This window comes from Amphibalanus amphitrite, unplaced genomic scaffold (assembly GCF_019059575.1).
Source record: "Amphibalanus amphitrite isolate SeventyFive unplaced genomic scaffold, NRLGWU_Aamphi_draft 000082F_arrow, whole genome shotgun sequence".
Taxonomy (NCBI): domain Eukaryota; kingdom Metazoa; phylum Arthropoda; class Thecostraca; order Balanomorpha; family Balanidae; genus Amphibalanus; species Amphibalanus amphitrite.
Genome location: NW_024881578.1, coordinates 448513 through 463819, shown reverse-complemented (window position 1 = coordinate 463819; position 15307 = coordinate 448513). Strand labels below are relative to the sequence as shown.

The 15307-nt window shown below is 45.7% G+C and overlaps 1 protein-coding gene across 1 annotated transcript in view; it reads left to right on the top strand.

The window, feature by feature from the left end:
• Positions 1-919: 919 nt before the first annotated feature.
• The window catches only part of LOC122379643 (NPC intracellular cholesterol transporter 1-like), a 47066-nt gene continuing 32678 nt past the window's right edge, over positions 920-15307 (top strand). Inside the window, exons 1-2 of the mRNA XM_043361989.1 lie at positions 920-1274; positions 10767-10841. Coding sequence (XP_043217924.1) covers positions 10788-10841 — 54 coding nt within the window. The 5' untranslated portion in view covers positions 920-1274; positions 10767-10787. The remainder of the gene's footprint in view (positions 1275-10766; positions 10842-15307) is intronic.

The window sequence follows — 15307 nt, the reverse complement described above, 5'->3', positions numbered from 1 at the left end:
GTTTCACACCCATTTTAGCCGGTTTTGTGCATCCTGCCGTCCTCTAGAACACTTACTTTGAAATCACTAGGTACACATGTGCCGTTTTTTGCCTTTGGCTTGACCTCTGACGTTGAAAATCGACCTGAACTCAAAAAGTTTTGGTGCTTTGGAATTTGCTCATAACGACCTTTCGTTTGCTACCGCTTTTGTTTTCGTAGCTTCTTTATTTACGGAGTTAGACGGGGGGGGGGGTGTCGAAGAACGCTCCCCGGGCTGTGGTGGTTGGGATTACTCCCCGGGCCCGGCCGGATGAATTTGACACAAACATAGGAGTAAATCATATAGTTACATCATGCCGGTTATGTGCGTAAGTACATTTACAGCAGTGCCAAGAAATGACACTTATTTTCTCATTTATGGTTTGAAAATAATCATTCACATACTCGTAGCAAAACAATCATAAGGTCTATCAAAAGCTACTTTGTCTCAGCTCAAGGAATGAGGCTGTAGTCAACCTTATTGAAACATCGAAGCTTCCATATGGTAACTCCATCAGAACAGCCGTCAGAAGACGACTATATGATTTAAACGATCCTGATGAGACCGGTTACATACGACATATCAGGATCTGAGCCTGATAAGTATGTACATTGTACGTGTATGTTCTTTTCTTTTCAGGAATATGAGTCAGATATATTTGTCTTCAGTCTTTGTTTTGTTATCAGTCCAGTCGCAGCGACATTCATCAAGTCGTTAGTGGTGACACAAGGACCTCTCACTGATATGAGAGGACCTCATCCACCGGTGACCTCAATGACAGTGGTGACCTCGGCTAACACTTTTGCAACATCCCACTTGATGGCAGCGTTATGTAGACGTGTTTCAATGATCGATAACCAGTAGAGTGGTGGTCCGAGCGACGGGCAAAGTTCGGCGCGCCTCCCCGGCAGTCACTGACCCGCCGTCGTGGCCGGCGTGCCGTGCCGCCCATGACGCCGATACCTGTGCGTTGAGTGTGTGGGGCGGAGGGGGGCGCTATCGGCGGCCGTCTCGGGGCCGCCGGCGGGGCGCCCGGCCAACCATTGACGCGCGCTGCTCGGTGCTGGTCGGTCAGCTCGTCGGAGGCGCTGCCCTGGGCCGCGCAGTCCTTCTGGAGCGACCCCCGCCGGAGTCGGACGCCGCCCCTCCCCCTGTCCCCTCCCTGCACCCCGCCCACCCCTCGCCGACGACCGGCCCACCTGCCCCCGAGCCGTGAGCGCCGCGCCAGCTGCAGACCGTCACACCGAGAACCGGTCAGTACCACCACTTCAAACTTACTAATTCAGTGTTGTCATACGTCCTATAGCTACGTAGTTTGACTTGTCATGAGAGGCTTATAAGAGAGATGTAGAATCAGCTTGTGTCAGGGCCGTGATCCATTTAGGCTATGGCACTCCGAGGAAGGGCGACGCTTCTTCCTAACTCGGCTCCTCCTGACTACGACACGACAACCGGTGAAAGGTGTCAAAGCCGTCAAAAATCAATACGAAAATTCCTAAGCGATTTTTATTTCGGGTGAAAATTTAGGACACTACAAGTCATCGAAGATTAATATTTTTGTCAACTAAATACACATGTAATCGTCAATAGCTGGCAAACTATTCGAGCTAAACATCGCTTAACCCTCGCCCTGGCAGGGGGAGGGGTCGATGCGACTCCCCCCCCCCCCCTAAGGTTTTTCTTTTCGAAGTAGCGTAAATATTTGCCAAATTTGGCACAGCCTATGGGGCAACCATTTTACATATGACCTGAAAATTCAAGGTCCGGGTGACCTTGGGTCAGGTCAACAGGTCAGAAAAACCGGTACAAGGTCATGGTCAAATTTCAATCTTCTTTTTGCACCTGTCCAGCTCACAGTTTGAACTGATTTCCTTCAAACTTTTAGGGTGTGCTAAGTTCACTGAGTTGTATAACATATAGTTCGGGTTTTTCAGGTCACTGACCTGAGGTCAGTTGGAGGTCATTACGTCGTAATGCTAAGCCTATGGGAAAATACTAAATTCGGAAAATACTGGAGATATCCGCTTCGTTCTATCACTTTTGTGCTTTGAAACCACAGAACAGCAGGTCACTTGGTGCTTCTTTGTTTGGTGTACTTATCCATGGGTCAGGTCAAATGAGGTCAACTGAGGTGAAATGACGTTTTTGCCAATAACTTGGGACATAATGGCGCTAGAGCTTAAAAATGGTGTCATTGTGTTCCTCGCGATCAGCCGAATCGAATGATATGAGATATGATGCAATTTGGTTAACTTGAACGTAATTAATTAATTAAAGTCTACTTAAAAATTAAGAAAAACTTTAAGTACATTTAAGCAAGCTAAAAAGTACATCATTCGACGCGCCTTGACGTTCTGAGTTCACTGGTGCTTTTCTTTTTGCTCTATCTTAATTAGATCAACAGTTATAAGCGAAAAACTTTTGACCTGTTTTTAGCGAAATTTTTACATTTATACCCCCAAAAAAAACTAAATATTGACCTAGAGCAACCAACTTTGCACAGGGGCGAGAACTCCAGGGGTCCCACCTACCTACCAAATTTGGTGTTTCTAGGTGCCATAGGAGCCAATCGCAAGGGGGGGTCGCATCGACCCCCCCCCCCCTGCCAGGTCGTGTTATGAAAAATGCCCTCTGCCAGGGCGAGGGTTAAGGGACCTAAGTGCACGCATACCGACACTTCGCTAAAGGGCTCTCAGAGTTGAGCTATGGTTGACGGTTGAGCCTCCACTTTCTAAATCCTTTTTTTCTAATTAACTTACTTTGGATTGTTACGGTGTCTCCTTTTGACTGTGCCGTGTTTGACCTGTCGAATAAATCATCAACTAACTTTGAAGTGTCGTCTGAATACTTAACCCTTGCCGGACCTATTGGTTTTCTACATACGCGCCGGCCGAGGGGGGGGCGGGTACGACCCCCCCCCCCCCCGCCGTTTCGCCCCTAAAAGAGCTAGAGCATCGCGAAAAAAACGAGCGCGTCATTACGAGACGCAGCAACTGGTACCCGATTTTAAGGTCTCGGGTGAACCGGTGACCTCTGAGGTCAGGTCAAGTGGGCCGAGGCACGAGTTCAGTTTTGATGAATAACTTCGCGAAAAACGGCCGCAGAGCCGCGATTTTGGCATTATCGTATTTGCCTCGCTCAGGCGCGTCGAATGGTATACGTTGTATTCGGGTGAGGTCAACTTGAGATGCTAACCTCGGGTCAAGGTCAGGTCAGAGCCCCTCAGTTCACGAAATGGGTCGAATGAGGTCATATCGCAACTTATTCGACTCGGCAGGTTTTCCTGAGTCCACTGGTGGCTTTCAGGACTCACTAGATCAGGTTGATGGACAGTTGTTGACGAAAAACTGTTTGACCCTAGTAACGTCATAAAGGACGTCATGCAAGGTCAAATATGCAAAAGCAAGCATTGCACCTTGCAAGGAGTGCAAGAAATCACGATTCCGTGTGCTTAAGATAGTTTGAGATCGTTCCCGGTGCTCAAATAGCAGTTTTCATTTTATCCATTGACTTATTATCTAATGGTGAGGTCACATGACCGACCTGACCTCATGTGACGTTTAGGAAAAATCCGATATACACAAGCTGTGAGGCCTCTGGAGGATACTACGTCGTGTAGGTTTCATCTCCCTGTGAAAATTCCTCTGGCACTGAGCGTGTTGTGACTAGTTGCGACAGTTGAAGACCGTGCAGAGGCTCACATGTGACGTCATCCACATCAACCACATTTCCAGGATAGGTCAGTGACCTGACCTGTCCTGGAAATGTGGTTGACGTCACAAGATCCGGCTTGAGTCAAAGGTCAGGTATGCCAGCTCTCTATTTCCGGTATGTTCGGAGCTATTGTACTGAAAAGAACCTATGGGGGAGACACCCCCCTCCCCCCTCTTCTTCCCTTCGGCCGGCGAGGGTTAACCCTCGCATGCGTGCGGCGTTTGCCAGCTTCTAATGTGTAGGGGGGGGGGTCGGTTGGACCCCCCTGCCGTTTGGCCCCTGATCGAGCTAGAGCTTCGCGGAAAAAACGTGCGTGTTGCCCGTGACGAGAGGAAGCCGATGATACCCAATTTTAAGGTCCTAGGTCATTGGTTGACCTTCCAGGTCAGGTCAATGACCCAAAGTCGGGAAAATCGGGACCAATTAGAAAGTCGTAAAGTGTGGCTGCTAAGGGGTTTTTAGGGGTGCTAATCACGAATATCGTGTTAGTTTTGATCACAGATGATGTCTTTAAGCATTTAGACCAGGTCGGGTCAGGTCAGGTCAGGTCAACCAGTAGGGGTTGTGACGGGTATTTGTAGTAGGTACGTGTCAACCGCCTGTGGCAGCTTCGTAACATGTTACGAAGGCACCAAAACTACTTCGTAAATGTTCAAATGGTTGCTAAATTCGAATTCAGCTCCAAAAACTAGCCTAGCAACATGTAAAACTCGAAAAAGTGAACCGAGGTCACCCGAGGTCTCCAAAGGTCAGTGACCTGACCTGACCTTCAGGTGACCTTGACACCCACCCTAATGCATGGGAGCAACATCAAATCACATGTTTGAACGTTTGAAACCACGAAAAGCTTGCAAACGCGCGGCTAATGCGAGCCGACATACGCGGAATCGCGATTCCGGCCAAACATGGTCTCGGAAAAGAGGTCACAGGTCAAAGGTCATTTGGGTCAGGGTCATGAAATTTTCAGGGTAGGTGTAAAATTGATCAATGCGAGGGTACTGACAGTTTCGTCGCGATCGGTCGCTTTTTACGCGAGCTATTTGCGAAAAACATGGGGGGGTCCATCCGACCCCCCCCCCCTACACATGCGAGGGTTAAATCACAAGCCGAGACAGCATGAACTGCTCAGAAAAGGTCCTGACTCGTCTATCTATCGAACTCTACCAAGACTATCAACGGAAAACACTTCGATAAATCAAAGGCCAAAGGGACAACACGGAAACTGATGAAAGCTTGATATGCCCATGGTCCTGAATGAGATTGCAATGAAGGAACACTTTCTGCCAAACTATACAAGCATACTTATATCTATGCCTTATACAATCTTCTATATATAGGTGCCGTTCTTTATGTTGTTTTCTTTTTTATTGCTTCTATTCTATCATATGTTATGTTTTCTATTTCATTTTATTTTAAGTTATCTTATTTGATTTTTGCTTAACACAATAATTTTCCATCACTCTGTCATGTCTCTAAGACAATTTGCGGTCACAACAATGATAGCAGCCTAAGGATGACCAAGCATGACGTAAGTGGCATAATGTGGCGCGGGGTCACGTGTGCAATATTCTAATTCGGCCGCGCCGGGCCGGTGCTCTGAGATTCCGCGCCGGGCCGGGGGGTCTGAACACCCCCCCCCCCCTTCTAACTCGGCTCCTGAGCCAGGTAGTGACACGCAAAAAGCAGCAATCGAAAGAACGTCCAAATTAAGGACAAAAACACTTCAGTCATTTTTCGGGTCAGGTCAAAGGTCAGGTCACCAGAGGTCACCAAAGGTAAAATGTTGACTATTTCATCATTTTGAAAACTGCCGATGGCTATCTCAAGAACCGATAGAGCTACAGCGCCGTAGAAAAGCGCTTTCGATAGCCCTTTTACATACCTTTCTGATTAATGTTCTCAGATTTGACCTCAGGTCAACGGTTTAGCCCCCAGAGGGCAAAAACTCCAAAAATAGCCGATTTTACGGAAAATGTTTTTTGGCAATAACTTTTGACTCGAAAGACCTATGACATTACTTTTGCCAGCGTCGTATTCCTCTCGTCAAGACGCGTCGAATGAACTATAATTCGACCTTGAAAGGTCAACTTGAAAATTTGACCTCAGGTCAAGGTCATGACATGACCGGAAAAGGTCATGTTGCATATCAGTCGATCCGCAACGTCGAGCCGAACACATCTAAGGCGTTTTCAGCGCTCTAGCACGCCTCTATCAGAAGTTATTAGCAAAAAACTGTTAGATTCTGTTCGTGACCTGAGATAACATCGGGGGCATAACGGGGGTCACAGTTGCCATTTTCTGGTTCAGTGTGTCAATTTTACCTACATCTCGATGTTTGAGAGTGTCTAGAATAGCGTTCGTGCAAAACAGACGCTTTTCAATATTCTCCCATTGACTTATAATGGAGAGGCCGCAAAATTGACCTAACCTTAGGTCACCGATATCAAAATTCCAAGATATACATTTTATAGATAGTATTGCTTTTAACACGCGCAGTGGAAGGGTTGCGAGTACTACGCCCAGTGGAAGGGGGCGGATGTCGCCCCCCCCCCCCCTAAGATCTCAGCTCCCACTGGAGCTAGAAAGACGAAATTTGGAGGGTAGGTGGGGGCCCAGGGGAACTCTGTTGTGTGTGAATTTCATGACCCTAGGTCAATATCTTCAAGGTCAAATGAGGTCAAAAGTGGTCAAATCTTCCATATTAGCGACTTTTTTGCGTTTACACGCCGATAACTCAAAACGTTACCGGCTGATTTTCTTTTTTCTTTCACTGTACGAAAGAACATACATTTGTGAGTATGTATGGTGAATTTCTTGTTAATCCAACAATAAATATGGCAGTTAGAAGCCTGCTAAGCGTAAGATGTCGCCGGCTGAAGCGGGATCGGCGGACGAGGGAAACGCGGCAATCACAATTCTGTGTTTACACACTCATAACTCAAGTTGTTACCGGCCGATTTTCAAAATGTTTTGACCATAAGATTGCCTGTACATTTCTTAGTCTTCTCACAAAATTTGACGCGAATCCAACATAATCAGCGGTAAGGAGCGCGATGTAAAGACGGAACCGTCCCGCCCCGACACAGTCTACAACTCAGGCGGCGCGTAGCGGCTAGCGCCGGCCGCCGCGCCCCCACGCAGCCGCGGCGGCAGGATGTTTGACTTTACACCGCTATTACTAGAAAAGTTGTGACCCGATTTTTTTATTTCTTGCATGAGAAGATCCGCAGTTCAATTCTGGACAGAAAGCCAAAGTTGTTTCACATTAATATCATGTTTGCGGCGCGAGTTATTGGCGAAAAACAGGAGGGGTGGGCGAAATCCGCCCCCCCCCCCCCTTCCACTGCGCGTGAAAGTTTCAAGGCAATCGTTCAGTCTAGTCGGTGTAGCTATGACGAGCATTATTTTTTCTGAGGTGAGGTCACTTGGCGTGACCTGGTGACCTGACCTAAGGTGACCTGGGTCTGAAATTTTCACAACATGTGCGGAAAAGATGCACAAATAGGTGTGCCAAAAACCACAGGGAGGGGTGTTCAAACACCCCCCCCCCCGGCCCGGCGCGGGTTAAAAGTTTAGAAAGAATGGTCAAAATCAAGGTCATGTCAAAATGGCTTTCGCAAGGGAGAGCAAGACTGTCATTTTCCCCTATTGACCTATAATGGAGCGATGCCAAAATTGGCCTGACCATGAGTCACCATCCACCGATGTTGAAAATATCCGTGAATTCAGGTCAATTTTTGGTCAGTCCTGTCGTTTTCACTTGACGCTGAAGCCGAAAGTTTTTATCGTTCGGTGCTCGTTTTCTTGTCCCATCGATTGCCGATTTAAAAAGGCACATAAGAACTCCGAGATTGCGAATAGTTACACTGGTCAGGTGCAAAGCGTTTCGCAAAGAAGTTCTATATAAGCGAGTGATTACTCCTCTCCATTATAAGTCAATGGGAGAAAATTGAAAAGCGCCTGTTTTGCACGAACGCTATTCTAGACACTCTCAAACATCGAGATGTTGGTAAAATAGACACACTGAACCAGAAAATGGCAACTGTGACCCCTCGTTATGTCCCCGAGGTCATCTCAGGTCACGAACAGAATCTAACAGTTTTTCGATGATAACTTCTGATAGAGGCGTGCTAGAGCGCTGAAAACGCCTTAGATGTGTTCGGCTCGACGTTGCGGATCGACTGATATGCAACATGACCAATCCGGTCAGGTTATGACCTTGACCTGAGGTCAAATTTTCAAGTTGACCTTTCAAGGTCAAATTATAGTTCATTCGACGCGTCTCGACGAGAGGAACACAATGCTGGCAAAAGTAATGTCATAGCTCTTTTGAGTCAGAAGTTATTGCCGAAAAAACGTTTTTCGTAAAAACGGCTATTTTTGGAGTTTTTGCCCTTTGGAGGCTAAACCGTTGACCTGAGGTCAAATCTGAGAACATTACTCAGAAAGGTCTGTAAAAGGGCTATCGAATGCGCTTTTTTGCGGCGCTGTAGCTCTATTGGTTCCCGAGATAGCCGTTGGCAGTTTCCAAAATGTTGAAATAGTCAACATTTTACCTTTGGTGACCTCTGGTGACATGACCTTTGACCTGACCAAAAAAATGACTGAAGTGTTTTCGTCCTTATTTTTGACGTTCTTTCGATTGCCGCTTACCGCGTGTCACTACGTGGCCCAGGAGCCGAGTTAGAAGGGGGGGTGTTCAAACACCCCCCCGCGGCCCGGCGCGGAATTTCAGAGCACCGGCCCGGCGCGGGTTAATAGCTGAAGCTTCTTCATAGTTCATTAACACTATTAAACAGGAGCTTTCTTGTCTCATGCCTGAATGTATATGGATTTAAATCTCGCCCGTATTGGCGTTTTGTCAGCCGCTAACGTATAGGGGGGGGGGGGCGTTGCCCCCATTGCCGTTTGGCCGCTGATCGAGCTAGAGCTTCGCGAAAAAAACGAGCGTGCTGCCCGTGACGAGAGGAAGACGATGATACCCAATTTAAGGTCCTAGGTCATTGGTTCATGGTTGACCTTCCAGGTCAGGTCAATGACACAAAAGTCGGGAAAATTGGGACCTGTTAGAGCGTCGTAAGTGTGGCTGAGCTTTTCCGGGGTGCTGATCACGAATATCGTGTTAGTGTTGATCCCAGAAGAATGATATCTTCATGCATTTAGGCCAGGTCGGGTCAGGTCAACCAGTAGTGGTCCTGCCGGGTATTCGTAGTACGTGTCAACCGCCTCTGACAGCTTCGTAACATGTTACGAAGGCACCAAAAGTACTTCGTAAATGTTCAAATGGTTGCTGAATTCGAGTTCAGCTCCAAAAACTAGCCTGGAAACATGTAAAACTCGAAAAAGTGAACTGAGGTCATCAAAGGTCAATGACCTGACCTGACCTTCAGGTGACCTTCACACCCATCCAAATGCATGGGACCAACATCATATCACATGTTTGAACGCTTGAAACCACGAAAAGACTGCAAACGCGCGGCTAATGCGAGCCAACATACGCCGAATCGCGATCCCGGCCAAACATGGTCTCGAGAAATAGGTCACAGGTCAAAGGTCACTTGGGTCAGGGTAATTAAAGTTTCCGGGTAGATGCAAAATTGATTAACTCGAGGGTACTGAAAGTTTCGTCGCGATTAGCCGTTTTTACGCGAGTTATTCGCGAAAAACCGAGGGGGGTGGGGTCTGTTCGACCCCTCCCCCTATACGGAGGAGAGTTAACAGAGAAAAACACAATTTCCCCTTACCTGTACTTGTTTTTGAAGTGTTTCAAGCGTCATTTTGAGAAGGTGCTTTATTCAGTTAGGGGGTGCATGTGCACCCCTAAAACCCCTAATGCTCCACCATATGTCACTAACTAAACCCACTATTTGAAGTTATACTTAATGACACATGGGTAGTTTTCATTCAACATAGTAGGATAATTAAGCATTAAATGCAAAATTAGAGCTTGAGATTGTCCGGCATTTAGCCCAACAGGATACCTCTTCAATCGTCCTATAGTCTGTTCCATATCAAGCTTGCAGTTGGAGTTTCTTCGGCAGGTCGCTCCTCCGCTCAAGAATTCGCGTCTTAAAATGTAAGAGCTGTATGTACAGAAATCACGCACTTCTTTCAGCAGGGCACTTCGGCTGCAAACTTGAAACGGAACAGAGTATAGCTCAAGGCGTATAGCTGAACCCAGCATAAGCTCAGCTTGTCTGAACTCGGACACACCATCAACATTGCCGAGTCTGAATTTGAGCTCGACGCCGGGCCATGGGCCTGAAATTTGTGGTCATGGGCGCGGGAGCTGGGGTCAGTGGGGGCAGCCTGCCCCCACAACTCTGGGGCCGTGGGGGCGCTGCCCCACAACTTTTCATAGGGCTAGGAACCGTCGGGGCAGCTTGCCCTCCCTGAATTAGCGGTTGTGGGTCACAAAGGAAAACTAAAGGGAAGAAAACATTTAAGAAAAAATCCCCCTCTTTACCTGGCTTGACAGCTCATGTGGAAGATTTAAGCCTTTATTCTACGTTACCAAAAAGGTAGTTCCTTGACTCAGCTGAGACAAAATATCTCACTTTTTGCAAATGTTTTTGTTTCGTTTTTTCGATGAAAAGGCGAAGGGTGAAAAATAAGTGGCCTAAAACCGGTGAGAAAACTAGATTTGGGGGTACCCTAGGTTTGGCTAGTCCCAACCGGTTGCCCCCCCCCCCCCCAAGACGGCCGGCTGGATCCGCCCTTGAATATCATAAGCATTCTGATCAGATGCTATTCTATAACTCTTACATATAGTCAGGCAGCCTAATGCGACCTCTGAAACTATACATATATGATTATGTATGTAAGTGGCAGTGTGTGCCCTACACGATGAATGTCCCAAACAAATCCAGCATTCCATACTTTTACTTGGGCTAAAGGGGATGAGCTCTCACAGGAAACGTTTACTGGTAAGCAAACTAAAGCGTTAACGCACTTACACGTATGCGCTTGCGTATGCGTATAGAATGTGGTGCGCTGATGGTACATGATGCTAAATGTCTGCATTTTTTCAGGAATTCACCTGGCTGACGAAGATGGGTCTCACCAGAATGATGCTGGTGACAGCCGTGGTGATGGCTCTTCTAACGGTGAGGCGACACTATTTCTGCCCAGCTGTGTTCAACGACGTATTTACTTTTCATACCCTTCGCGTGCCTTCTTTATCTTTTAAAGGGACAGTATCATCGAAAAAAAAATCCATGTATGGAGCTGATTTTTTTTTTACTAGCATTTCTTATTTTTCTGAATCACAAAAACATAGTTTGAGGAGCGAACTCGGTGAAAAATATTGCAACCACATTTCATTTTCATGATTCATTTACATGAGCGAACCACCACTATACAAGCATGGCCGCCAGTTTGGAAGCATGCAAAATTACTACAGAACTGGCGCAGATAATACATTATTGACGCTACGCTTACGCGGTCGTTCTTCTGATTGAGTTGTCCTTAGGGAGAGGTAGCCTTAGGTATTGCCTATAAAAATATAACGTGACAATTGGAGGGAGTGACAATTGGACGTGACAATTGACAATGGGAGAAAATATCACGTGACAATCACGTGATAAACGTCATACATTGGAGGGAGATTGTGATTCAAGCTGGAGGAATTCCTTTGTTGAGCCGCTAGAATCCGAAGGAAACAGCGGAAATTGCCTACGACTATTTAATGAATTTAACGGTGATGAATAAGTGCGAAAAACGTTTTGGCTTTATAAAATTTGATGAAATGACCAGGGTAAAAGTTTTATTACTGGCGGTCAATTCAAAACGGCGCAAACATTTAAACAGTGAAGATAGTGAAGCACGATTCAAAGCAATTCAAAGTGTGGTACACTTTTCGTACTTTGAGCGGCGATAGCGGGATAACGGTGTGGAGCTTCGAGGATCGGTCTTCAGTTCCCGGACCAGAAAGGTGGGGCCTATGCAATGTCAAATTTCATCAAAATGGTGATACTGTCCCTTTAATGACGGCTGATGTTGTTTTACAATTTACTCACTGTTAGGTACCTATGACTCGAAATGTTGAGGCATTTTTATCGATTTGTGCAGTCCCAGCCATGAAAGAAAAAGCCAATGTTTCATGGGTTACCTAAATGGATCAAACGCACGTCTCCGTGGTCTGAAATGTACATATCTCTTTCTCATTGAATGTTGAATTCGGTGTCTTAGTAATTCGGTATATGATACAGTGCTAAAATCCGTCCTGTCCATGCCCCCTCCCCCCAATAAAACTGGAGCTGAGGCCAGTTTTATCAACAGAAAAATAGCCGCTGCCGGAATTCTTTGCCTAAATACCATTTCACATATGGAGTTTAAACGGTGAAACCCTATCCGCTTACGTGCGAATCGCGTTTTTATGTGAAACGTCCCTTAGGCAAAAAATTCCGGCAGGCGGCTATTTTTCTGTTGGTAAACCTGGCCTATGATTTCATTGGCAAAACCAATGGAAGGGGAGGAAACAGGTGGTCTCACCCCAATCTCTATGTTTTTTTATTTATTCGTTTAAAAACTCAACTTTAAATGATGTTTACATTTATCCCAACATTCAAGCCATATAGTTCCTGCCTGTTTTTAATAATAAGGATGTGTCTAAAAGTACCTGGATGGCAGATGTAGTCTTCTTGTTTTTCGTCAAGTTGCAATTCCTAGGTGGCATTTTACGTCATCACTGAATGAGTAAGGACCTATCTGGAAAACTAACCGATGTGAGGTCACAGTCATCATATTGATAGTCAACATCCGGTTGACTGGAGATTCCGATAACCTTACCGGTTTCATGTAGCTAATCAGAGTGTTAAACCACGACTCATGCCGGTGGGAATTACGAAAGCATGCCTGTGGCGTGGTCGATAGCAAGGTGTCACAGAGGCCGGCTGGGGCCGGCTGAGGGTCTCCGATAGTGAGATATCGGGAGAGATTGTCTATCTGCGTCAGTGTGCGCCACTGGGAGACAGCGCGGATAGACGGCCACGCAGTTCACCGTGAAGTGTGTACAGATTATTCCGTATAGTGAGGAACTCCTTAAATATCGACAGGACTTGGGACGAGAACAAAGGTCAAGGTTAATAATGCAGCACCGATGTTGTCAGGCTATGATAGCAAAATGATCCGACATCGGTGACAAGTGGCTATGACACGTGAATATGACTGACAGGTACTTGAATTGCGCACATTGCCTGGCAACCGCGTGTCCAACAGCCACGAATACCTATATATATTACAATGTGGGCATAAGACGTAAAAGAGAACACGATAGACTTCTCGCCGGGGTAAACCGAACGCCGCAATAATACGAAATAAGCGAAAGAAATAAAAGAAGTGCCCACTTTTCGCCGCTACCGATAGGGATTCAGCCGTCAAAAAATATCGAAACTTTGTGTAAAACACCTTTTTGTGTAGCATGAAGGGGTTAAGGCGGTAACACGCGATTGCGTGGCGCCAAATTTAAGTGGGGTAGACAAAAAAGAGTTCAGCAACTGCGAGATCAATGCCATCTGTAATTGGATACCTACCAATGAAGACTCACAGGCAGCACTTGGAACTACTTTATGACATGCTTAGCGAATGGTACTGTGAGGCAACGTATAGCCTAGCGAGGTTAGCTTATTTAGTGCGATTAGGGTACTTTTCTGAAAAGTTTCACGCCACATTTTTTTGCCATAGACACAGTAACCCGCGCCGGGCCGAGGGTATTTGAACGCCCCTCCCCCCTGTGGTTTTTCGCCGATATCTCAAAAACCGCAGCGTGGAGCGCCGCCATTTTTGGCACAATTGTCTGTGTATCTTTTCCGCACATTTTGTGAAAATTTCAGACCCAGGTCGCCCAAGCTCGGGTCACCAGGTCACGTCAAGTGACCTCACCTGAGAAAAAATAGGATTGCTCGTCATAGCTACAACGACTGAAAGATTGCTTTGAAACTTTCAGGGAGTGATAAGAGTAACAGCATCTATAAAATTGATACCTCGGAATTTTGATATCGGTGACCTAAGGTTAGGTTAATTTTGCGGCCTCGATCCATTATAAGTCAATGGGAGAAAATTGAAAAGCGTCTGTTATGCACGAACGCCATTCTAGACACTCTCAAACATCGAGATGCAGGTAAAATTGATACACTGAACCGGAAAATGGCAACTGTGACCCCTCGTTGTTTCCCCGAGGTCATCTCAGGTCACGAATAGTATCAAACAGTTTTTGCTAATAATTTCTGATAGAGGCAGACTTGTGCCAAGATCCCAAAAAGATCCAGAATCCAGGATCTGCAGCATCCATGATCCGGGATCTTGAGGGATCTTGGATCCAGCACTTCAGGTTTTGCATAGGGATCCTGGGGATCTCTGGTCATCATTTTGTCGAGGGACCTTAGGGATCTTGGATCCTTTTTTGAGGGATCCTGGGGATCTTGGATCCTGGTTTTAACAGGAATATTTTACACATCAGACTAACATGATTAAATGCCTACCAAACCTATATATTGCTAGCAAATTCAAATCTACTGAGGATGAATATCTAGCCAGGAAACCAATGTGCAAAACATTAACATGGTGTACAACTGTTAAACTCACTTTATACTGGAAGGAAGACATACTCTACTAACTAAGGTGCTCGAGGTTTCAAAGTATATATCAGCATTTAGCATAAACACAACATAGCTTTGTGAGCCGTACTATTAACTGGATTATTTGCCAGCTGGCGTCGTATGTTGGTGCAAGCAGAGCTTGTTATATATCAATGATAGATATAAAGTTTGGTCGGTATCAGTTTGGCATTAGTTTCGAAGATTTCTTAAATTTACATCACAAACATGTACATCAAAAAAATTCTGAAATTTACATCACTGGCATTAGTACATGTCCATTTAACATGTTAGTGCTTTTCCATGGTTAGAACTGAGTCAGTTGCAGTCTGCAGTTACAAATAACAGATGAAACATCATATGTACATTATCCCGCGCGGGGCTGGGGGGTAAATTGTACCCCCCCCCCCCTCGCGAATTTTTGCGATATCTCAAAAACGGCGGCGCGCAGCGCCGCCAAACTTCCAGTACCTTTTCTTACATGAATTTGACACGTTCCCTTAAAATTTGAGCGAAATCCGTCGGAAAATTTTTGAGAAATTGACGTTTTAGTGACGTCATGTTCGCCATTTTCGCCTAAAAAACGGCAAAAGTTCAAACGCCGCTAACATCTTCATTTTTAAAGGAATCAAGACGTAACAAAAAAGGTTATACGTAATTTTACTTTGTCTATCAAATGGCTATCTCGGTTTTTTGAAAATTTTGGATTTTGGCCTAATTTTTTTCAAAAGTCTGATTTTTTTGGGAAAATCATTATAAAATCCAAAATTTTGAGTCTATCGAAAAAAACGGAATACATGTCAGAGAAGTGGTCTATGTGCACCTACATACCAAATTTTAGAAGAATCGGTTCAAAAATGTGGGAGTTATTCAAAATTTTATGACGTCACGACACACAAATTTTTTGTAAAAATGACTTTTTTGGAAGTTCTAGACCTCGTAAGGAAAGAAAAATAGCACCATTCGATTCGCCGTGA